This window comes from Nannospalax galili, unplaced genomic scaffold, assembly GCF_000622305.1.
Source record: "Nannospalax galili isolate Female #2095 unplaced genomic scaffold, S.galili_v1.0 scaffold518, whole genome shotgun sequence".
NCBI classification, from domain to species: Eukaryota; Metazoa; Chordata; class Mammalia; order Rodentia; family Spalacidae; genus Nannospalax; species Nannospalax galili.
Window position 1 is genome coordinate 1,041,365 of NW_008342851.1, and position 26,364 is coordinate 1,067,728.

At 40.6% G+C, this 26,364-nt stretch overlaps 1 protein-coding gene across 3 annotated transcripts in view; it reads left to right on the forward strand.

Annotated features, from left to right (window-relative positions):
• Mast4 (microtubule associated serine/threonine kinase family member 4) overlaps nt 1-26,364 on the forward strand; it is a 648,204-nt gene that overhangs the window by 154,139 nt on the left and 467,701 nt on the right. For all 3 annotated transcript variants that reach the window (XM_029566302.1, XM_029566303.1, XM_017799580.1), the window contains exon 2: nt 22,013-22,166. In XM_029566302.1, the coding sequence (XP_029422162.1) occupies nt 22,013-22,166 (154 nt within the window). The remainder of the gene's footprint in view (nt 1-22,012; nt 22,167-26,364) is intronic.

Consider the following 26,364-nt stretch of genomic DNA (forward strand, 5'->3'; position numbering starts at 1 on the left):
TCTCTTCTCTCTCTTCTCTCTCTTCTCTCTCTTCTCTCCTCTCCTCTCCTCTCCTCCTCTCTCTCCTCCTTCTCTCTCTTCTCTCTCTTCCTTCTCTCTTCTCTCTTCTCTCCTCTCCTCTCCTCTCCTCCCCTCCCCTCCCCTCCCCTCTTCTCTCTCTTCTCTTCTCTTCTCTTCTCTTCCTCTCTCTCTCTCTCTCTCTAAAGTGTTTACACTTCTTCCTGTTCTTCCTTCTCTTCTCTTCTCTTCTCTTCTCTCTCTTCTCTCTCTTCCTTCTCTTCTCTTCTCTCCTCTCCTCTCCTCCCCTCCCCTCTCCTCTTCTCTCTCTTCTCTTCTCTTCTCTTCTCTTCTCTTCTTTTCTTTTCTTTTCTTTTCTTTCTGAGACAGTGTTTAATATAGTCCAGGCTGGCTTCCAACCCTCTTTGTAGTGGAAGATGACCTTGAACTCCTGAACTTCTGATTCATCTGTCTCCCAAATGCTAGGATTACAGGCTTGTGTCACCACGCCTGGCTAAGACCCTATTTTCAAGTAGTCCTAATCTCTAGTTGTGCCAAAGGGATTAAGAGACATGTAGTGAAATGAGTCTCTGGAAAAGACAATATTTGGATGAAAATCAAAGTTACATGGAGTTATGTCTTTCAGGTGCTTGTGGCTAAATGCCCCAACAGTTTGATATGTGACCATGGAGATATGTGGACTAGAAAGAAAATAAAACTTGTCTGTCTGCCCTTCTCCCTCCCTTTTCCCTCCCTTCTCTTCTTCCTTACCTCCTTCCTTCCCTTCTTTTTTCTTCTTTCCCTTTTACTTCCATTTCTACCGAATTCATCAAGACTAAAAGGTGTTTTCTTATTTTTAAACTCTGTCTGTGTAGGGTATGTAAAGAAATACAGTAAATGTTGCCACTGTCTGGTGAGGAAGGATAATCTTTGCATCTGAGATTCTTGCTTCTTGGCTGGGGCTCAGGGCATCACGGGCAGCACTGTGTGATAGGGCCATTTATCCATTGCAGTCAAAATTTTTTAATCTAATTTTTTGCCTCCTTTGTGCCCATTTATCTTCCTTTATAAATAGAAGAACTTAGCCAAATGATCTCTGAATCTATGGACTTTCTATTAAAGACTAGATTCTTTGAATTTCTAGGTTCTCATTATCTGGAGCAGAACCAGCAATAGCACTTCCCAAGATGATGGGAATATTGTGTTCTGCAATGGTCCCATGTGGTAACCATTAGTTGCATGTGGCTTTTGAATGCTTGAAATGAGGCTACTATAGTGGAGATCAAATTTTTACTTTAAATTTTCTAGCCTGTATTAGTTACTTTTCTGTTGCTGTGATAGAAATACCATGACCAAGGGAACTTATAAAAGGAGGAGTTTATTTAGCTTATGGTTCCAAATGGGCAAGAGTCACATCTTCAAGCAGTCACAGGAAGCAAAAGAGAACTACAGATCTGGCAAGGCTTAAGGACTCTCTAAGCCCGCTCCTGGTGGTGTGCTTCCTCCAGCATGGCCACACCTTCTAAGACCTCCCAAAACAGTGCCACCAACTGAGGACAAGATGTCCAAATACTTGGAGCCTATAGGAGACATTCTCATTCAAACCACAACTGTCCTGCATAGGGAGTCTTTGAAGCATAGAAACGTCCATTTGTGTGTCTCTTCTGTTTGTGTGTCCTGACTCTGCCCATCCCTTGGACTTCCACTTTCCTGCTTTGTTCTGACCACTCCTCAGTCCTTCATGGGACACCTGTTAGCATTCCATGCCTCCTGTCAGGAGAATCTCCACAGCGTATCAGAGGGTTTGTGTCATGGAAGATACTGCAGAAAGGATTTATTTTTTTTTAATCCCTGTTGCCCATCCACTTGTCATTCGTGTTTTCTTTTTGACAGCATAAATATAGTTTATGTAGAGAAACTGAGCCTTTAAAAAATGAAAAATTGAAGTGTTTTCTTTCTACTGATAGTCTAACCAAAAATTATTTAAATCATTGAAACTACCGAGAGATACTCAGCTTACTATTTTAAAACTACAGAATATGTTTTATATTCAGAATGAATCAGACAAAATAATGTATATAAGAAGTGATGCCAGAAAAAAAGGTGAATGTAACTTTTGCATATATGTTACTTTTACAGAATGTATGTATTTGTTCTCCATAATTTTTAGAATTTGATGGAACTGAAGATGGTGCTTTCATCTGCCTATAAGCAGGCTAGACTAGTATCTATTGCTTCAAATTATATGATGTGCTTATTGAGTATAATTATCCATTTTTTCTTTACAGTATATGAAGGCATACTTGTCCTAGGATCCACAAACCTTGACTTCTTACAAGTAATCTGAAAATATTAGTAAAGTTTTGTGTTTATCTGTGCATGTGATCATTAGAGAGGAAGAACTATAATTGTACAAAATTTACAGTATGATCTGAGACCTGCAGGGTTTATTCACATACTAGCTTGAGACAGTGTGTCACTGTATCCCTGTTCCTAGTTTAGCATCTTCACGCAGAGCAAGGACTTGATAAATGATTTTGGAATGAAATTGGAAACCATTCTCTCATAGGTGACAAGGGCTGCTTTCTTTTTATCTGGACAAAAGGAATCTACGATGACCTTTTACTTTTTTCAAGCTTTTGATGTTAGGCTTCCATTATTGTTTCAAGACAGGGTGACACAGAACATTTAATCTTAGAACAAACAGCTGTGGGATTCAGAGAATCTGGAGAAGTTATTTTCTCATTTCCTTCACATACCCTGTTTTCTTCTGAAGCTGGCTCTTCTGCAGGCCTGAGCATCACCTCATTTTAACCAAACCTTACAAGTTCATTTGTTTTCCTCATCCAGGATGGACTCCATCGACATTGTTACAAGAACTAAACTTTGGACTGATTACTGATCATCTCCCTTCTATCCCACAGGGAGAAGTAGGATGTTTCATTAGCTCTATAGTATGCTTTGTTGTTCTTTCGTGTATGCTTTGGCTTATATGTGGTTCCCTATCTGCTCATGCACAATTGGAACTATAATTTTACTCTGATTGGTCACTGAAATATTGTTTATGAAATAGTAAGCTATCTAGAGACTGAAATGCAGGTTCTGATGAGATGATAAAAGAGATAACCGTAGTGGGCCAGTGTTAGAGAAAGTGGTCCCTATTAGAACTATTATAAGTCTTGTTTGGAGAAAGGTATGAATCAAAAGAGAGTAAAGCAGTATTCACCGTTCCTACATCAGATACCGATAGAAGGGTCCATTGCTTTTTTTTTTTTTTCCACTGAGATCCATTTCATTGAATTTTTGCAAATTTTATACAATGTATTTTGATCATATTTAGACCCCCATCTCATATCTGCCCCCTACATTACTACCCTGAACTTCATGCCCTCTATTATTATTTTTTTATTTGTATCAGCTGTTTGTTTCTTATTTTTAAAGAAGTTAGGGTCCATTGCTTTTTTTTTTTTTCCACTGAGATCCATTTCATTGAATTTTTGCAAATTTTATACAATGTATTTTGATCATATTTAGACCCCCATCTCATATCTGCACCCCTCTTACAGGCCCCTCCAGACAGATTTCATGTAGTTTGTCATATATATTAAGGCCTATCAAGTGAAGTTTGGATCCCCAAATGTCCTTTGTTGTACATATGTCCGTTGGAGCCTGATTAACCTATTTAGCATCACACCCTTAAAACTGACTATTCCTCTCCTAGTAGTTATTGATCAGTTGCCAATAGTTCCTCAGCTAAGATTGCAGCTTCTCACCTACTTCCCCACTTCTATGCTAGAATTTTGTCAGGCTTGAGCTTGCATGGGTCTTGTGCATACTGTTACTATTGCTGTGAGTTCATATGAGTAACTTCCCAACTGTCTGGAAAACTCAGGTTCCTTGTGATCATTCACCATCTCTGGGTCTTAGAACTTTTCTGCCCCCTTTTCTACAATGGTTCCTGAGCCTTGAGTGACAGAGGTTTGAAACAGGTGTCCTGTTAAGGGGTAAGCATTCTGCTGTGTCTTATTCTCTGCAATTTGGCCAGTTGTGGCTTTTTGGGTCAATTTTTTAAAAATATTTTTCATTTCTTCAAGATTTATATGAGTCAGGATGAAGTGAAAGGCCCATCATAGATGGTGTGATTTAAAAAAAAAAGTGAAATGGTTTCCACATGTACATGGAAGGGTGTTTATAGAAGACTAAGGCTGGATGACAGGGACTATTCTTCTATCCTTAAACATGATGAATGGGAAACCAGGATCAGAAGCAGCACCTAACCTGTCATGTTTGCAGTCCTTCAGTTATTTCAGAGCCATCTGAGTCAGCCTGTGGGCCATTGTATGACATCACCATGAATATATCACTCGTATAACATGCTCATGTGTGTACAGTTAGGCCAGAGGATACACTACATAGTCATTATCTTTTGTTGTGTTGGATATAATTTTCTAAATTTAGAAGCTTAAAAATGCCAAACCCAAAAGTTATTGAAGTCTTGCATTATTGATGCCTTTGTCATCATCTTCCTATAGATCTCTTTCTCCTTTTCTTTAATTAGCTACAGTGCTTTATTAACAAATGAAAAATGGTGCCATTTAATTGTGTTTGTGATTTGTATAATAGCCATTTCTAAGTTTTCTGAAATTAATTCTCAAGGTTGACTTTCTTACTTCCTCCTGTATCCTCATTCAATGGGGAGAAACAACACATTTGTTTCACATTTTAGTGAAATGTCATTTATGTAACACAAAGTGTAAAATTATCTTGTACTTCCAGATAGATAATCCTGCTGTTCCCACCTCCCTCCTCTAGGACACTCAGCTGTTTAATTCCACCTGGCTTCAGCTGTGGGGGCCTCAGTCAGTTTTGTTTATTTTCCTTAACCTCTGAAGGAGAAATTCTTGGGGGAGGTGAAGAAGAGATGAACGATAACTGGTTTGTCACAGAGGAATAGTAGCAGGTGATGGAGAGTGACTGGGCTCCTTCCCAGCCCTGAACCAAGGATATTTTTAAATAGCCAAGGCTCCCCTCATTTCATGTGGGTGGCAGCTTGGTGACTTTATTTAATTCTTTCCTTGGGAAAGAATTCTTTCCTTCAGTCCTTGGGAAGTTGTTGTCCTATGAGACACATATACTAAGTTGATTGTACCTACCATTTTTCTGAATCGGGAGTGGGGGCACAGATAAGAGATGAGGCTACAGTTAGGATAGTGATGCATCAACCAAGAGTAGGATTGTGTTTCTCTACACCAAGTGGCAAAGCACAGTTGTCAGCATAGCATTTTGTATATTTTTTCCTGCCAAGTAAGGTAAGTTGTTTTCCATTTTTCTTATCATTTTCCCCATCCTGTTTTTCATAGGTGGTATCTGTGGAAATGCACTGTTTGTTATCTAGTGCTCACTGGTCTGTGACTTTGTTATGATTGATTTTTAAGTTTCTTAGTATTATGAAGTTGAAGTTTACACTGGTGAATTGCCTGGCTGGGGAACCCCAGAAAATCATGAGGAACCACCAGCAATCTTCGCTGGCTGAGATCTGTGAAGTGTGTTAAGGACAGGTATTCCTTTTGGTCTATGCAACAGTACCCAGGTAACCTGGTAACACTTGAGAAGAAAGCGTTAGAGACTGATGTAAACTAAAAAGAGACAGGAGGCGTGGTGCAGTGGGATGGGTGGAAGAACACGTTCTGGAGCAGGAAAGAGTGGGAAGCTGCTGTGGCTTAGCATGTTGTTTCTTAGCACGTTGGATGGTGATTGATCTTGAGTTACACAGTGTGGAGCTACGTACCATCTCTTCTGTTTAAATCATGCCTGCTGTGGAGCCTGCTCCAGCAGATTCTGCATTGTGGAATGCAGAAATCTCCATGGAAAGTAGTTTCTCTCCTTTGATATATTCTCTCAGCATCCTCTCCCTATGTCAGAGCTCGCTCACAGAAGACCTGCTACAAATACAAATTCTCTTTCTCCTTGCTTTCTCTCACAAGCAGGTTCCTTGTTTCAGGGTCTTGTAGCTCGACTCTCTTCGAGGTGGTCTTTGGGGGACTTATATAATGGTAGAGTGGAGATGGTATTGAAGTCCAATAAGAACCTCATTAAAAATGAACAGTCGAAAAGGAAGTAGGCACAGGGAAGCCTCTTCTATCTCTCAGTGTTGTGTTAATGTGGACCACACTTGCCAGGAACTTGGAGCTGTGAGTTTATGAGTGACGATGGTGCTGGTACTACTTATATGGATGGGATGGAGGCAGTATGGGAAGGGCAGAAAGATGTGGTCACAGCTCTGATACCAATGTCAAGTCTCTTAAGCTCTCTGTTGACAGCGTTACCACATCAGAAGGGCAGTTTAAAGCTTAAGTGAGATGGCATGCAGAGAGCAGTGGGAATGATGCCTGGCCTGGTGTGGGGAGGCCCAGGCTTTGGGGCCATGGAGAAGAGGTACTTCCCCACCACCTTGCTTTTCCTCAAATATGTTGAAAATCATTCTCACTTCTGGGACTGGTACTTGCCATTCCTTGATCTGGAAGCTTCATTTCTCCACACAGCTTAGTTCCTTCCTTTCCATGTGTCTCTACTCAGATAACCCCCTCTTGAAGTGACTATCTCTAGCCACAAGTATTAAGATGGGTCCTGACTCGCTGTCCCATATTATCCTTTCTTCCTTACAGCCTTTGTTACCCTACAAAGAAAGTCACCGTGGTTCCCACATCACCTAAACTATACTTGGCACACAGTACATGCTTGGACAATTTATTGAATGAATTAGATACTTGCAAACTTATATGATAAAGACACTAGACACTAAAATAAAGACACTAAAATAAAAATATTTTAGGCTTTCTGGGGTTTATACTCTGTGGCAACGGCTCAGGTCCCTGGCCACGGGCTGAGTATATGAGTAAGTGTGGCAGTGACCCAACAATGTTTTATTGGTGCATGGGCTGTACTTTGCTGATGCTTGGAATAGCAATGCATGGTGAAGGTAAGGAACGGATGTTTGTGGCTGTGGTGGTTTGAGCTGGATGGGAATGAGGCCTCTCAGCAGTGGGAGGAATGGCTATAGCCTTTAGAGAAATGTGGACTTCGAGGCCAAAGAAGTCTACAGACCTGGTGGGGAGGCTGCCTGGCTCCTGAATTATTTTAGATTTTTAATTAGCACATAATTGTATATGTGTTTATACTGTGATAAGCCAGTGGCTTATCTAGCACTTCTAACATTCTTCATCTATCTAAGTGGAAAACATCCAAACTCTTCCATATTAGCCAATTTGAAATAAAATTAAATGTATTGATTAAAGATAAATGGACATTAGAAGTTGTGCCTCTCATCCAGCTGCATCACTGTATCCATTAGCCATACTCTCTCCATCTTCCCAACATGCCCCAGCCCCACCCCAGCCTCCAGAGAGCTAGATTTATTGAAAAGAATATTTGCCTGCAGAGTGGAGTGCTCTGCCCCCAAACACATTTGAAGTTCAAACTTGCAACTCCCCCCTAGCCTTCCCTTGATCACAGCCTTCACATGCACATGAGTTCAGCACAGGGCTCCCTCACCAGTGAAATGCAGGTAGGAATGGGAATGTACAGAGCTAGGGCATGGAAATGGGACTGGGGCTGAGTGTTGAGTGGCTTTGAGGTCTAGACTACATTGTATGTCAGTGCGTTCAGACTTTCCAAGGAACTGCTTGGCACTGTAACTTGTCAGGTTTTCTTCTTGTGGTTCATGTGCACTGATAGGTTTTTGTTTTTGTTCTCATTAGGGGGAAAGGAAGTGGAATCATGACTCTTAGTGGCTAAAATTAGGTGTAATTTTACATAATCGTTTCAGAATTATTGTTTATGTACACGATGAAGGGGGAAAAGACCATGAGAAAACCATCCAAGCTCCTTAGTGCTTTCACAGCTGTTCTGCTGATCTTATTTACGCATTTCTTCCTGATCCTTGGGGGCTTCCTGGAGACTCCAGAGAGTCTTGACAGTGAATTATTTTCTGTTTTTACCACACTGTGACTCTTGTGAATACTTCCTAGCCTGTACCCAAAGGCGGACTCTTTTCCTGGCCTGATCACGTGCAGATGCTGGAGACATTTCGGTTCACTCTGTACTCCTGTAGTCCAGAGAACAGTTTTCTTTCTGGTAGGCAGAGATTTGATCCCATGTGGAGCTAGGCCTTCCATGGGGAAGGGTCAGTAAGGAAAGGTGCATCATGATTGTTCAGCAAATCCGGATTTTGGAGTGTAGTCAAGTCTCTTACAGGCTCATAACCCTAATAAATGCTAGACTAGGAAGGTATGAATAGCTGGATTCATCATCTGCAGCATCAGCCAAACTGATACTTGCTCTCCTTTCTCATTTATTTCCTGTTTGCCTCATTTCCTGCTCCTCTCCTCTCTTCCTCTCCTATGTTCCTTTCTGTCATTTTTCCTTCTCTCTGATTCTCTAGTTTATCTTCCCTTGTGGAATCAGCAGATTAGACTTGGCCTGACACTTTGGGACTGGGAGTCCAGGGGCTGAAGGGTGACTTTGGGTTTAGCCCTGGAATACTGTGAACTACACACAGGAAAGCTAGATATCATTAACCAAATTTCCATAACAAGCCCTAAGCCTAGGGTTAGGTTCAGCAGAGACCAGGCACTTGGCACGTGTTGGACAGGGTGGCAGTGTGGAGGTCTGCCATCATGATGGAGCCCCAGCAGAAGCATTTCAGAAGCAAGAGAAGTTAGTACAAAACCCTAGACACAAGGCATTCCACAGACCTCAAATTTTGGAGACACAGGGCAGGGAGAGTAGTAATTGAACAGAATGAGCCCCAGGAAACAGTAGGGCGGAGAAAACCTGGTCTGCTGGAAATCAGGTGTAGGACAGACCTTAGCGCTAATTCAAGGCCTTGGAACTTTAGAAATCATTATTATGAATTACATTGTAATTGTTTATTTCATAATAAACATTTCCTCATTGTTTTAGTTTCTTTTCTTGTTACTTTGATAAAAATACTGTGACGGGAGCAATGGCAGGGAATACGGGTTCATTGTTACAGTCCATAATTGTGGGGGAAGTCACAGTGGCAGGACCCCCAAGGAGGCTGGTCACATTGCATCCATGGTCACTAAAAAGAACAAGAAGGGATGCGTGCACTTAGCTCCCTCTCTCCTTTTCATTCAGCCTAGGACTCAGCCGTGAGATCATGCCACCATGGTAGGTCTTTCCAGTTCAAATAATCAGGATAATCCCCACAGAAACTCCAAGAGGCCTGTCTCCCAGGTGATTATACGTTTTGTCAAGGTGACAGTACTTACCAACCCATCCTGCATATTTATTAAATTATTTCATAAGTACTTATTTATTAATATTACTCGTATATTATTTTTATATGTTTTTAAAATCTTTTTGAGGCAGCATGTCCCTGTAACCGCTATGTAACCAATTATGTAGACCAATCTGGTCTTGATTTCACATAGATTCACCTGCCTGTGCTTCCCAAGCGTTGGGTTTAAAGGCATACACTACATGCCTGGCCCCTATGTATTGCTTCTGCTAAGAGAAAAGCTTGGTTTAGGATTCTATCACAGACAATTGAAGAGTCTAAAGGTGAGGGGCTCTGGGGTACTTATAAGCGGGGAGCATGCAGGACACTGTATATGTTTTAATATCTTGCATTTGATTACTTCTTTCTCTCCTCCTCAGCCCTCAGTGCTTTCCTCCTCTTCTCTGTTTTGATCACATTCTCTGGTTCTTTTCTTCCAATTAACGGGAACCAGAGATGATAAAGTGGCTCTCGTGGGCTGGTGCCCCTCAGCCCCTGGAGCCACTTCACTCTTACCACTTGCCGTCTTCTTCGTGGTCGTCTCTCTGCTTCTTTCCAGGTTAGTTCTGTTGGAACCAGGTGAGGCCCTTGAGCTCCCGAGGGCATATGATTCACAATTCTTAAGAACATTTTTTCAGTATATATTTTTATTGAATTTTTGTGCATTTCATACAATACATCTTAATCATATTTAGACCCCCTCCCCTATTTGCACCCCCCATAGCCCGCCCACTGGATTTTATGTATTCTGTCATATATGTTAAGGCCTATGGAGTCAAGTTTGTATATCTAACTGTTGCTCGGTGTGAGTTCATCCACTGGAGCTTGTTCAGCTTATCTAGCATCACTCCCTTAAGGAAGACCAACTCTCCCTCATCCAGCAGTAAGCAGCTGCCAATAGTTCCTTGGCTAAAGTTGGGACCTCCTGCCCATTTCACCCGTTCTATGCTGGTTTTTGTTTGATTGAGTTTGCATGGGTCTTTGTGCATACTGTCTTTTTGCAACAGATGGAGACTATTACATAGCTCTACAACTGGTCACACACAGAGAATACATGTTTGTGATATTCCCAGCCCTAACTGACACATCTACAATGGAACCTCTACACCTAAGGCTCATGGAACATAGTGGAACAGGAGATAGAATACCAATGCATCTCTCAACTCACCAGCAAAGCTTCCTCATACAACAGAGGGTGGTTAGCACAGAAGATCATAATTGGCCAAAGTGTAGAGAATAAGAACATTTATTTGTCTGTTGGATTAGAGTTCAGTCTGTGACTGCTGTTCACTGATGTGTTGCTCAAAAAGCCCATTTTTTCTTAATGTGAAATCAGTAAATGAATACTAATTTATAATTTTTGTCCAGTTGAAGAGCACAGTTGTCATATTATAAATTTATTTTGAAGATTATTCCCCCCAGAAACTTGTATAAAGTTTAGTTTTAGTGCTGTGAATGTTATGGAAGAAAAGTTCCAGATCTGACAAAAGGAACAAGACAGAGAAAGGGTTACAGAAAGTGGAAAAGAACGAACATTTACGTGCCTGACTGTTTTATGCTAGGAGTTTTATATCAGTCCTCAAAAATCCTGAGTATACAATTATCCTTATTTTGTAGATGAAATTATAAAGTGTTCACTTTTCGGTGGTTAATAAAGTCTGGAATGACATTTTGCCTGGAAGCTTGCTGCAAAGCACTGCCTTCCTCCTTCCCATATTCCTGGTTCTTGAAGAAACAGATGTGCCATGCTTGTGGAACAGTTCTGACTAAGGAAAGAGAGATGCTTAGCACCTAAAACCTCTGTGGTGAGATATGGTGCTGAGGGTGGCAGGGACTCATCTCGGTCACTCTTACCCCTTAAAACATGGTAGATGGGTTTTAAAAGTTCTCCAGGACAAAATTAAAATTAGTGTGCATTTAGATATTATTCCATGCCCCTTCCAGATGACTGAGAAGACCGTAATCTAATTGAGCAAATGTCAGTCGAGGCATTAAGATGTGCCAGCATTGTTCTGACCTCACAGTGAGGAAAAGAAATTAGTGAGGAGCTGGACCACAACTGTGCTGAATTGTTCTAGAGTCCCTGTACCTAACTCTCAACATCTGCTGTGGTGTTCTGTGTTAATGGTTTTGTTTGTGGACACTATCCTTTCTGTTTTCTATTTTTAGTCCCTAGCCATTGTACAATCCATGATAAGCATTTGGATAACTTTTTTAAGGACAACTCTGGATTGATAGAACATGTACAAATAGAAAACCATTGGGAGCAAACATGGTAGTGTAGGCCTTTAATCCTAGCACTCAGGAGGCAGAGGCAGGCCAATCTCTGTGTGATCAAGGCCAGCCTGGTCTACAAAGACAGTTCCACGCCAGCTGGGGCTACAGGGAGACCTGTCTCAGTGGGGGAGGGGGAAAGAAGGAGAGGAGAGAGGAGAGAGAAAAGGAGGGAGGGAGGGAAGAAAGGAAGGAAAGAAGAAAGGAAGGAGAGGAAGGAAGGAGAAAGGAAAGAGAAAGAAAAAAAGACAAGAAAAGAAAAAGAAGAAATCTTTGGGAATCATCCAAGTTGGTTATATAGCATGATGGGTAGCTACATTGTGGCTATAGGAAGCAACATTGTGTAAGGATGACCAAGAGGTACACAGTAGGTTGTAACTGTAGTGGCCTAAATTCTAGTCTGAATTTATGCACCTACTCTCTTTGTCACTTATGTGGGTCTAAATCTTCCAGTAATACCAGGAAACTGGGTTATGTGCATTTTTTAGTTGCTTCATCTGTAATTCTCTAATGCTGAGCTAAGAAAACCACTTTCTAGGCCACCGATTAGAATTCACTTTGACCATTTCGATTAGTTGACACCAGAATTTCAGAATCCAGTCTTTTCCAGCGATTCTGTTCATGTGACTTACCAGCTTTATGTGTTTTACCGTAAAGATGATTTGGAACAATAGCATGAACAGGGTTCTGGCATTTGGGGGTCTGGGTTAGGATCTGTGAGGCATCTCTTACTGCACTGAAAATGTTAATCTTTGTCTGTTACCTCGGTAAGTTGGGAATGCTATACAACCTACCTCTGAGTCTGCACTGAGAGGAGTGGGCATTTTATATATATATATATACATATATATATATATATATGTTCTTCATCAAGATGGTCAAAATTTTTCTCAGGGTTTACCATGGGGTCAGGTTTTATGGTTCCATGTGAGACTTTTTAATTCTGATTTTAAACCAAAGGCAGAACGTATATTTTCTTCTTGCTTGTTAACCATGGTCAGACTCTTTAGTTATATTGCTTATGGGGACAGGGAGGTATCAGGGAAATTTAATGACTTCAGAGAAGTAAACAACTGCAGGCATAGATTAGATCCCTCAATAAAGGTCAGGGGAACATCCCGAATATTAAAGTGACAGGAAAACAGGGGAATCTATATGCAAAGTCAAGTTGGATATTCCCTGAGTTTCCCCCAGTGTCGTTGTTCCTAAAACCAAACTTTGAGAAGCAGTTCATATTCTGAAAACTGTGCACATAAATGCCATATTTTTAAAACCATAACATAATGTTAGCTTTATTTTTCCCATTTTTCAATGATTGAACTTACTGCTTAATATATATGTCATAGTCAGCTGCAATTAAATGCCTGTTGTATAGTATCGTTCTTGGGCTGTGACGATAGTCTGTTGCTCTTGGTTGATGTACATGCAGATATGTAGACATATTCATGAGTAAAGGACTCGACCTTCTTGAAGTTGAGCTGACAGACGAAAGTGAGTGTTATCAAAGTGTTAATTTATATATTTTACTCAGAAGAGTGGAAAAAAATCAATTCTCTTAAGCAATGAACATGGTAGTTCAGCTCTGTTTAGGAAAATGCCATTGTAGTTTGACCTAATAATGTATTTTAGGATGATTCTGAAAGTTATCTTATATTGGTAACTGAAGTTTATGATTCTTGGAACTAATTATAAAATCCAAGAGGGAAGCCAGGCATTATAGGTGTGATGGGATGCACACCTATAATCCTGGCGCTTGGATGGGGCAAGTGAATCTCAAGTTCCAGACCTCAAATTCCTCCCCAAATATCAAAAAGAGAAAATGATATTATTATCTAATACTCTTCCAGGTCAAATATATCCTATTAATGTATTTTTAAAATATGGCTATTCATTCAGAAAGTGATGGGAATAAACAAATCATTTGAGTAAATTAGTGCTGCTCAGGAAATTTTTTGCTTACCACATCTTGTTAAAATGAACAATTGTTACTGACTTTGTCCGTGTGTTTTTTTTTTTTTTTTTCCTATTCTCCTTCTGTTCTCAAAAGTTTTTAAAGACAGGTCTCTTGTAGCCCTGAGTAACTTCAGACTCACTATGTAGCCAAGGCTGTCATTGAACTTCTGATTCTCCTGACTCCATCTCCTGAGTACTGAGATTACAAATATGCTTCATCGCCCCCTGACTCGTTCTTGATCATAACACATAAATTAATAAGGTGAACAATAGGTGAAGACAGACAAGATGTAAACAAGCACAGAGCACAGACCGCACCAGTGGTGTTCTTGGCTTTGGGGTCCAACCCAATAACTCTTTGTTGCTGGGGGATGTCCTGTACATGGCAAGATGATTTAGTTGCATCCCTGGGCTCTAGTTACTCAGTACCAGCACACTTCCCCCCATAATGGACAACCAAACTGGCTTCAGACATTGCTAATGTCCGGTGTGTGTGTAGACAAAAAAAAATACAAACTGAAAATCCATGGTTTATAAGATAAAGTGAAGTCTTGACATATAAAGTCTTGATTAGAGATGAGACACATTATATTTGCTAGTGAGGTGTCAAAGGCTTTGGCAGGATAAAGTGCAATCGCAGCCCAGCAGCAAGAACACTCCTCATGCAGAGAACTGAGAAGCATCTTTTCATTGTCTCTGTCTCCCAATCTTCAGTGCAGCTCCTGGTGAGCAGGGAGTTTGTATTGTTTATTACATGCCAACTCCTGGGTCCAGAGCTAAGCCTGGCATAAAGCTGCTTAATAAGCTTGGTGCTGTTGTGAACTCCTGTAATAACCCCAGTACTTGGGAGGCTGAGGCAGGTGCATCTTGAGCTTGAGGCCAGCCAGGGCTTGAGACTCTACCTCAAAGTGTAAACATCTGTTTAATAAGTATCCATAGAAAGAGGTGGGTCTTGACCAGGGCTCAGTGGTATGTGCCCCTTCCTTAAACACTATGGATTCTGAACAGATAGATTTGTAGGGCTGTGTCTTACAGCATCATTAAGCAGAAGTGTGTGACCTGGGTAGTGTATCCAGAATGAATTTCAGCAAAAATCAATTACTGGGCCCAATACAAAATGATCAGGATTGCCACTCTCTTGGTGGTTTGACCCAAGTCGATACTTAGATATTAGGATGCTGGCGAAGGGGCATAACATATTCTTCAGAGAGTGCCAAAAAGAAGCGTTTTTTTTTCTCTTCCTTTTAAAATCTTCAATTCAGCATAATTTTATTTTGTTATCTTTTAAAATTAATTTTATTGACTCCAGAATTTCGTACAATATATTTTGATCACATTCAACCCCCTCCTCTCTCTCCAGCCCCTCCCCACAACTTGTCCCCCAGATTTCATGTCCTTCATTATTATCTATTTATTTATTCATTTTTTAAAGGCCTATCAATTCTGATCTGTATCTCCCAAGTGCTTCTGGGTGTGGGTCCATGCCCTGGAGTATGGTCAACCTATCAATCACACCAGTAATGCAAATTGACTCTCTCTCTCCAAGCATCCATCAGTTGCCAATAAATTCACAGCTAGGACTGGGGCTTTCTGCCCACCTCCACCATCCGTGCTGGGCTCCTCTCTGACCTGGGTTTACACAACTCATGTGCATGCTGTTCTAAGTGCTGTGGGTTTATATGTTTAACTGCCCTGTGGTGTTTTTTCTTTTATGAACTCTTGAGTAGTGTAGAGCAGAATAAGGGTACCTGAGAAGCACCAGTAAGAAGGGCAGGGGAATAGCTTGCCTGGGACTTGGCCTTAGAATTCTGTCCTTATCTATCTGAATGGGTTTAAGCCTCCTTCTTCATGTGATAACATGGCTGATGACACACAGGACAAAAGTGTGGATTCTCATGAATCAAGCATTCTGTGCTACAGAAGGAAGGCATTTGGCTTGAGATAACTATACAGCAGTTTAAACCAAGTTCTCCCTTTAGCTATACAAACAGAAAACAAAGTCCTGGGTAAAAGTATAACCAGTTTAATTTTCATGAAGAAAATTTTGCCTAGGTAATGGGAGAGTTGCCTTTGTCTGTTGGAAAACACCTAGAGCAGGTGTGAATGGTGCACTTGCTATTTACCAGGTGTTGGTGCTTTATACCTGTGAAGCCTTAACCCTTAGAGCCACCTCAGGAGATCAGATTGTCACTACTGTTCTGTGGCTAAGGAAATGATGCAGAAAGAGTTAAATGCCTTAATGGGGAGACTAACTGATAGTTGTGGTCTGAGTGCCTGATAACTGTAGAGTTAGTTTGAATCTATTAATGACTGCCTTAACCATAGAAAACCAAACATCAAATTTTAAAATATTGATTATACAATTTGGTTTAAAATCAAGTACAATCTAACCCTTTTTGAAATACAGCACAGTCATTTCATGTTGTCAGTTTGATTCTTTATTGGGTGGTGGGGAAGTGAAAGAGGGAGAATGAGTGTTTAATTAGAGTTATCAGCATAGTCTATTCAGGTTTAGAATTCATAGGTTTCTGTAGCTTTGGTTTTGTTGTCTTAGAATATTTAATATCAAGAAACAGAATAACTGAGCAATGTCTTTATAGCCTATATTAATAGTGATAAAAAAAAAAAAAGACTACCAGTAAGATCCCATTATGTATGCAGATGACATTGGTGATCCCTTTGAACTCATGAACTTTGGCCTTAGGGCACATGCATTCTGGATGGGTCTTTAAAATGCATGTGCCGCATCTTGGGAAATAAATGAAGAATTACAGAAAGGAGGAATGGAGCCAAGAGAGGTTGGATTGATGGACATAAGTGAATATGCCGGTAGGGATACAGTTAAAAGGTCGAATAATTCATTATTTAGGAATCACCTTCAGAGGTAGCCCTGTTCCAAATTAGCATACTAGTTTGCTATGTGTAAAAGACTCTTTTAAAAGATGCCATTTGTTATAACCTAAGGCTCTTTCCTGTACATGAAGCGCTCAGTTTTGTCAACGTGCTGAAGACACATTGTAGCATTTCACCTTGAGTGCATTTGATATAGTTTCTGTTTTTTCAACACTAAAATCTCTTTTTGGAATGTATTTTATATATTTTTTTAATCTGTCGTTCTATTTTAGATAAGTACCAGGGGTTAACAATCAATTGTTCTTCCTACAAATATTTATATGGCACCTTTTTTTTTTGTAGTAAGCACTGTTATAGGGATGAAACAGAGGATAAACAGACTGGCATAATTTCCTATAACTCACATTTTAGCAGAGGAAGAATGGCAACAAACAAGTGCAAAAGATCTCCTATGTCATGTGGTGGCAGATGTTATGAATAAAAAAGAGGGAGCGGAATGAAGGGATGAATGTGTTATTTTGCATAGGTCGTTGCAGAAGCCTTCTGCAAAACTGAGTGCCATTTGAATAGAGACCTGGAAAGTAGAGGAGGCAGGTGAGCTAAGAGCATCTCCTAGGAAGGAGAGATGCACAGGAGGATGTTTGGGGTGACTGACGTTTTGTAAGAGAGCAGGGTGGATTGAGAGAAGTAGAGGATGCTGGGGTCAGTTGGGTGGTAAGACCTGGTAAGGCCATGTCTGAGACTGAGTTTCTCTAAGTGAAGGAGAACCTGGGAAAAGATGTTAGCTGAGGAACTGAGGAGTCTGGCATAGGCTTTCATAGGGCATTGGTCCTGAGACCAGTGAGGGGGCAGAAGGACCCTTTGGGAGGTTGTTGGAGGAGAGGTTGCCATGGTAGGGACAGGGTGGCATGAGGAGAAATGGTGAAGTGATTGAGTCTGAGGATCTATTTTTAAGACTGAATTAGTAGAATTTGTGTTTGAGTATGAGATGAGAAGTTAGGAGCAGCTGTGGGGTTTGTTTACCAAGTAGTCAGATAAAAGGAATTGTAGCCACTGATGTTAGAAAAATCATTTTTGTTCCATTCTTGGGGTCATTGTAGATGTTTAGAAACTGAATCAGAGAACTTGTGCAAGACAATGTCTAGAGCTCAATTTGGAGAAAGTAGTTAAGAAGGCTCAAAGTTCATTGTTTGTCAACAGTTGTACTATGCTTTGTAGAGGTAGGTAGATGGTACCACTTGGGAGGAGGAAAAGGTATCTATGGTCCTTATTTGCAGACAGTGGGAGTGTTGTGAACGACAGATGAACAGAGAATGAGAGGCAGCCTCATGCCCGATTTGGCTTTACTTTTACTTGTGTTCATCTTTACTGATGACAGAAACTGCATGTAATCTTGATAGAGTCTTTTGTTTTTCTCAGCTAGTTGTTTTCTCAAATAGCACATAATGGTGTGTGTGTGTGTGTGTGTGTGTGTGTGTGTGTGTAATATAGAAAATATACTCATGAAACTATTAAATGAATTGCGTATGATTAACATTTAATTTATAGGACCAGTAATTTTGTGAACTTTGCCCCCAAACAGCATGAGATACTTCCTGATTATGCACCTTTGTATCTCAAGCTGCTTTCTCATGACTGGCTGCTAGCTAGAACAGTTGCCTATCCTTGATATGTAGTGGCATGCTATGCCTCTGTCTGAATTCTGAATTTAATAATGCGCAAATGTCCCTTTGCACAATATTATGTGGCTCTTCTTTGAACTAAAGCAGTTTGTGAAAACACAAACATAGGACATTTTGAGCAAGCCCAGTCACCAGAAATTAGTATTTGTCATTGGTGGGTAAAAGAAGGACTTGTTCTCAGATAATGTCTCTCAGTGAAGTGTGTTTGTTACTAGCCACATGCTAGGTGACAAGAGAATAGGGTCGAGGTCTCGAGGAGCCTGTTGTCTGCTGAGGAATGGACAGTGTAAGTGCTTGAAGCAGCTCGAACAAACCCAAGCTTCAATGCCCTTGAGCATAGAGTGAAAGCTTCAAGACAACCTCTATCTTCAATTAAACTCCCTGTAGAATGAAGACTTTGAGAGTATGGATTACATTGAAATCAGTTAAAGGGCAATGCCCAGAGTGACACGTTTGATATGTACCATCAGCTCCAGTGTGTGATGAAGTGCTTCTAAAGGGATCATGAGTGTTGAAATCAGGACAAAAAGATGGAAAATGAATTGTCAGGCTGCAGTGAACCATTTTGAGAAGCTTTGACTAATTGGTAAAGGAATACTAACACCACTGACAACATGGAAAATTTGGAAAAATGATCTGTTTAGAGAGAGCCCTATTGGGAGTGTGAATTGATAGGAGGAAGGAAATGGGATCTGGGAGCGTTGCCTTGTGTTACAGGGTTTTCTACTGTGTTGAGACATTCCCAGCACTCACAGTTCACTGCTTTGCTTTGCCCCTCTTGGGGTCATGATTCTGATGAAAATCCCTGGCCTACAGACTAGTATGGTTTGTGGCTTCATATTTGTGATGGAAAAAGAGCGTTTTTTCTTTTGCCTTTTCTCTTTGATTTCCTTCTCTTTCTTCCACACTTGTTTCATGTCTTTTGTGACTGTTGAAAATATGTAAGGAGATCACACAATTCCTGCTGAGGAATGACCCTTTTTCTACTTATTTTTCTACCCTCCGTTAATTTGTGATATAACAATCTTCCCCAGAGTAATTAATTATAATTTCACAAACCCAATGAAAAATAAGTAGCAGAAGCTGATGAACCTTAAACAATAAATATTCGCCTTTTATGCAGCTGCCACTAGTAATTAGGAGAAAATAACTAAGTAGAATTGGACCTGAGCTCACTTGATTGCTTTGAGAGGCAGTCACCCATTTTTTTGGTGCATTTACTAGTAGCAGCTATTGTGGAATATTTTGGTGAATGGCTATGGTACATTGCCACCTTGTGGCTGCAGTGTTCTTTATGGTGGAAAAGAGCAAACTGCTAATGTTAAATCTACGTGGTAGAACCTTATTTTGCATTTTTTTCCCTAACAGTTCTACTTCCCCTGGATCCAAATGATTGGAGACATCATAAAAGAATACATAGATTATAGAATAGGTGGATTTTAGAGATCACCCATGTTATTAGAAAAAGCATGCTGAGGAATTAACAGGGAGGATTCATGTCTGCAGCTGGCATGCTATGCATGTGCATGTGTGTATGTGCACAGGAGAGAAAGCAAAGGCAGCATAGGGAAGAGCAGTTTGGCCTTGGCACTGAGCATACCTCTATTCGTTGCATCACCCCTTCACTCTTCTAGAGGCACACTTTGTAATGAGAAACTTCTGTGCCAAAACTAAATTTAACAATACCCCCCCCACAAAAAAAACCACCCTGATAAGGACCTAACATGGCACCAACAAGAAGGCACAAATTGCCGGGCGTGGTGGCGCATGCCTTTAATCCCAGCACTTGGGAGGCAGAGGCAGACAGATCTCTGTAAGTTCGAAGCCAGCCTGGTCTCCATAGTGAATCCAGGACAGCTGTGGCTTCAGGGAGACCCTGTCTCAAAAAGACCAAAAAGAAGAAGGCACAAATAGCCTCTATGTTGTCTTGGTGGTCTGGCTGTAGTTGGATTATGGATTGGGTTCTGCCTTTTCTAATAGCTGATGAGTGACTGTTCAGATTTCCCTGGCAACACTTCATTGTCTGTAAGATTTAGGGGCAGAATGTCTAAGGCTAGATAGAAATCCCTCCTTGGAGGCCCTTCTAAGTGGACACTTAGGTAATGAACAGCATCCTAGGCAGATGCCTTCAGATAACTGCAGCTCCTCATTTGAAAGGGCTATTTCTTTCTAAAGTGCACTCTGGAGTCCCTTTCCCCTCCTGATCTGACTCTGATGCTAGCTCTTCAAGGCCTACTCACTAAAATGCCAACTAGTGATGAAATATAGTTAAGAACTGAGTGTTAGGGATTTTGAGATGGCACTTAGTAAAAAGTGCTTGAAATCCTTTGTTGCTAATGAACACAGTTGAGGTCAGGGAAATGTTTACATCTTGAGGCAGCTGAACCAATAAAGGTTCTATCTCAATTATCTAGGGAGGGGATACCCACAGGTAGGCACCAGTTTCTTTTTGTAGTGAATATGTTCAGCACATGGACAAAGGGGTAACTTAGTCCTTGAATTTCTTCTTCCTATAAAACATCTATGATACCCTTAAAAAAAAGAGTCAGTTATACTCAAGTAACCACCTCTTTTCATCAAAACAAACCTTGGTGAAATCCTCCTTAAAATGCCTGGCTCTGAGCAACATGCTTTTGGGGGGCGGTCTTTTTCCCTGTAGTCCCAGCTGGCCTAGAACTCACTAGCCCAGGCTGGCTTTGAGCTCACAGAGATCCACCTGCCTCTTCCTTCTGAGTACTGGAATGAGCAATATACTTTTGTGTAGCAACTGGATTTCTATGACTCCTTAAATATATGTGTTTGCCCTTCATACAGATTGTACATATATGTATATATATGCACACAAATATTTTTGCACTTAATAACTATGTCAATATACATGCCTGCATTTGCACTTAAAGGTGAACATTTAGAAGCTATGACACTCTTGAGGTATGAAAGATTTTCTTATAAAAGTGGAGCTGATCTTGACATAGGTGTTTTGACATGGGGATTCCTTTGTAGAAAGCTGTCTCTTGAAGTGACTTTAGTTTCTCCGATTCTGTGACAGGCTTTCCTTTTTGGAGCTATAAAGCAATGTGAGGATGTATTGATTTCTATTAAGCACTGTAGTGCTTAGAAATTCCTCCCTTGTACCCTTGTATGTATATGTATGAGCAGTATGTGGGTTTTCTTCTGTGAGCATCTAAGAATGTCATCTGTTACTTCATACAGTCCTATTCTTCAATTTTGAGTGTTCACAGAATGACATATTTTATGTAGGAGTCCAGGATGCACATAGAGACCTCTATAGCTCAGTCATGAAACAATACCTTCCCCTCTTTCAATTTTTCTTGTGTGGTGGTTTCATGTACGTGTGTGTATGTGTGTGTGTGTGAAGCCCAAAGGTCAGCCTTGAGTGTCAATCCTCAGATGATATTTACCTTGTTTTTTGAGACAGAGTCTTTTCAGTTGTCTGGAACTCACCAAATAGACTAGACTGGCTTGCCAGCAAGCCCCAGGGATCCACCCATCTCCATCTCTCCAGTGCTATTATTACAAGCATGTACCACCATGCTAGACTTTTTTATATAGCTTCTGGGGATCAAGCTTGGGTCCTCATAGTTGCGTGGTAAGCACTTTACCAACTGAGCCATCTCCCCAGCTCTCATTGGGCCATAATCATTTCTATTCCATTGAGTTAAAAAGTTGTGGTCACAATCTACTACACTTAATTTCATGACCTACTAATGTGTTGTGACCTGCATTAAAAATCTTGTACTGAAGTTTTGCAGCAAGTAAGACTGTCTTTCAGATGAAGACAAAACAGTGAAATCCAGAGCTTGCCAAACTAGCCAAATTGAAAACAGGGCTGAGAGGAAAGAAAAGCAAAAAGGCCCTGAGTGGGTTGATCTTTCATTCTGGATTGTGCTGGATGTCTGCACTAAATGACATACTGTCCTTCTCTCCGCAGCTTGACCACATACTGTCCCCACCACCCATGCCATTTCGGAAATGCAGCAATCCAGATGTGGCTTGTGGCCCAGGAAAGTCACTGAAGTATAAGAAACAGCTGAGCGAAGATGGGAAGCAGCTACGGCGAGGGAGCCTGGGAGGAGCCCTCACTGGTGAGTCAGAGTCTCTTGGACCAGAAGAAGATCTGTGCTTCTACCACATCCTATCAGTTGTGGAGATGAAATCCACATGTGGAAACCCGCCTGCAGATCCTTTGCAAAACCAAAGTGTGTGACCAAGGATAGGACTTTCATATTAAAAGTCACCCACTCAGGGTTCAGGGACCACTAAGGAAGAGAGGGTGAAAAGATTTTAAGAGCCAGGGGTGGTGGATGACCTCAAGGAAACAGTTGTCCAGGCTTCTGGGAACTTGATCATATGAACTTAGGGCAATGGTGTCAGCATGCACAACTCAAACCAGACAAAAACCCAGCACAGAACTGGAGAAATGGTCAGGAGGCCCAAACCTTAGCTGAGGAAATATTGACAGCTGATCACTATTGGGTGAGGGAGAGTTGGTCTTCTTTAAAGGGGTAATGCTAGATAGGCTGACCAGGCTCCAGTGGAAGAACTCACACTGAGGGACATCTGGGGACACAAACTTAACTTGATAAGCCTTTACATATATTACAGAATACATGAAATCTGGTGGTGGGGCTATGAGGGAGTACAGATAGGGGAGGGGATCTAAATATGATTAGGATATATTATATGAATTTCACAAAAATTCAATAAAATATATATTTAAAAAAAATCCCATTCAGTCCATAAAGCAGTTAAATCAAGGATTTGAATAGTAAAGTTTGATGAAATATAATTTGTATATGGTGACCTAGCCCCACTTTACATGTACATATGTATGCATTTGGGCAAATTTATACACTGGTGTAATTGCAAGCATGACCAAATTATAGAATATTCTCTGTGGCCATCCTAAGTACATGTGTGCATACACACACACATACACACAGACACAGACACACAGACACAGACACACACACACACACACACACACACACACATCTATCCTTGGCCCAAAGCAATTGTAGATCTGGTGTCTGTCTCTGCTGATGGGATTCATCTTAAGTGTTTTGTGTTAATGGAACTGTATAGCCTGTGCTTCTGTGTCTGGTGTCTCTTGCTCAGCATACTGTTTTAAAGATTTGTCCACATTATTGTATCATTGATGTTTATAAGAAACTGACAAGATGTCCAAGATAGTTCCACTTTACCATGCCACCAACAGTGGGTGGCCAAATCCTTGCTCTGCTGCCTTACCACCGTGTGATGTGGCCAGTCTGAGTAAGCTTAGACATCTTCATGTTCACTCATATTATGGTTTTCTGTTGTAGTTCCTTGGTGGCTAGTATGTTAGCTTTCTGTTACTCTAACAAAAACCTGAGACAGTCAACTTGTGAAAAGTCTGGCTCACTGCTTTAGAGATTTCAGTCCATGACCACTAGGCCTCATGGCTTTGAGACTGTGACAGAGCAGCACGTTGATGGCACGAAGTCCATGGCGGAGTGTGTCTGCTCACTTTATTGCCTGGAAGAAAAAAGAGAGAAAGATAAAGGAGCTGGCTCCCACAATCCCCTTGAAGAACATGTCCCCAGTGACCTGAAGACTTCTCACTAGACCCCCTACCACCTCTTAAAGTGTCACTTCTTCTCAACAGCTCCATCCCAGGGGTCAACCCTTTAACAGTTGGACCTTAGGAATCACTTAAATAGACAGTGTATAAAATGTTGTGTGACTATTGGATATTTATGTATCTTCTTTAGTGAAGTATCTATTAAAATCTTTACTCAGGTCTAGTTGCATTGTTATAGTAAGCAACTTAAAATTTTTTCAAGTCAAGTACAAAAAGTCAAATTTTACATGCTACCTATGAGATAACTATAAAAACTCCTTATTGTAAGAGAGAAAAAAGAGTTGTTCTTACAGAGAGCAGAATACTGGAACCTGGGAAAGTGAGGGTATAGAAAGAAAAGTTCACAGGTTGGCTAGGAGAAATAACACTGCTGTTCTGTAGCACAGTAGGACAAATATGATTGGTAGCGGCTGATTCCATTTTTAATAGTGGATAGAGAGGTACCTTGAATGTTCTCAACACAAATGTTAAATGTTGGAGGTGATGAATGTGCTCTGATGTGATTATTATACATCATATATGTATATTGAAGCACACGCTGGGGTTAGGGTGTGGCTCGGTGCTAGAGCACTTCCCTAGTACTTATGGGCTCTAGTTTGAATCCTAGTTCCAAAAAAATATGGATAGAAGAGAAAAAGAAAAAACAGAAGAAAAGAAAAAAAGCACTGTAACCCATTAACCTCTATAATTATTATATATCAATTGAAAATAAAAATATGCATTAAATAGGAAGACAAAAAATAAATTGGAGATGAAATTTTTACATCAAAATTGAAATTCCTGGGGCTATAGGAGATACTGTCTAAAAATAACAATAATAATTGAAATTCTTAAAAATCTAAAACATCCATACATCAATTTTATTTTAGATTGAAAAATAGCCAAACAATGATAAGTTAAAGCATTACTTTAACAAAAGGTTCGCCACTTAAACTTTCATGTTAAACTTGACTTTAAGTCACTAAAGATTAGGTTTCTGTTTCATCTGATGCTTTTTTCTCTAAATGGTAATTTTTTGAAGGAACTTCATTGGTTTTAAGTCCTGAACACTACTTTGTCTACATATGACAGTGTCGCCTGCCAGTTCATAAATGGTCTGGAAAATAGTTTAAATTACATTTCTTTTTGGAATTACGGTTTTGGCTTTCTGGAGACGGGATTTCTGAGAATGGAAGTATGCTGCCCCGTTGTAGAGTCAGAGCATTCAGCCCAGAGAGGCACAGCATTGGATGGAGGGAGGGTGAGCTTGACCTAGGCCTAGGGAAAGACAACGTTAAAAAAAAAAATGCCCCCAGGGCTGGGGAGCTGGCTCAGTCAGTAAAGTGTTTGCTGTGCATGAAGAGCAAGATTGGATCCCTGTACCCACATAAAGCTACGTGCAGAAAGTTCCACCTGTAATTCTAACACTGAAGGAATGGAGATAGACAATCCCAGGGGCTGTCTGGCCAGTTAGTCTAGCCAAATTGTCAGCTCCAGGTTCACTGAGAATCCCTGTCTCAAAAATAAGGTGACAGGGCACAGATCGGGGAGAGTGTCTAAGTTTGATTAAGATCTATTATATGAAATGCACAAAAACTCAATAAAAATATGTTAAAAAATAAGGTGGCAAGCAAAGAGGAACATAGCCAATGTTAACCTCTGGCCCTCACTTTCACATGACACATACACGCAACATACATACACACGCACGCAGGCACTCACACACACACACACACACACACAAATGACTGCACTCTGCATGCATGGCAGTGCATGCTAGTAATTTCAGTTCTGGGAGGCAGAGACAAGAAGGTTTTGAGTTTGAGGCCAGCCTGGGCTATGCATTGAGGCCAGCCTGGGCTATGCATTGAGGCCGTGTCTCAGAGAAGCATAAGAGGCTGCACTTCACTGAGCTAAAAGCCAGGTTTTCACTGCAGTCCTCCTAGTACCCCTTTAATGCTTGTTGGGACATTTCTTGCTCTCCTTTTATAGATGAGACTGCTGTTGTAAGTTGTGCAGTCTGAAGACTATTTGGTCTGACCCTTAATTGATAGGTAGAGAAATGAAATCTTGATGGTTAAGACTCACTCTCTGTTTCATTTTAATTAAGAAGTTTATTTTGATTGAACTGTTTTTGGCAACAGGCAATACTTATTTTTATCTTTTTTTCTGAAATAGTTTACTAAAAGCTTTAAAATGATTCAAAATCTTGCAGGTATATGACTTGAAGTATGAAATTTGGTTTTTAGCTTTATAAAAACTAATAGTTGTACCTGGTTCCCATTTCTTAATCTTAGCAGGTCTAGCAGTTTTAGCCTTATACAGTTTGGATGCTGTACAATTATTTTTTGGCGGTTAAATCTTAGGCAAGACTTTAAGAAAAATGTTTAATCGTTCTTAAAAGATCTTTTTTAAAAATGCATACTTTGAAGCCTATACTAATTTGGTCAGAGGGACATAAAGGACAGTTTTTGCTCCTTGCCCTCCTAGGTCAACTAGTTCTAGGGGACTATGAGCATCTCTCAAAATGTTCTGTAATTGTGGTGGGTCACCTGTCCTCTTGATCAAGGAGGCTGAGGAAACTCCACCAGATGGACTTGAACCACTGCCCAGTTTGCAAAGAGGAGGGTCAACACAGAGGAATCACTTCCTCCATGCTTCCAAGTGAAGCCAACCATGGT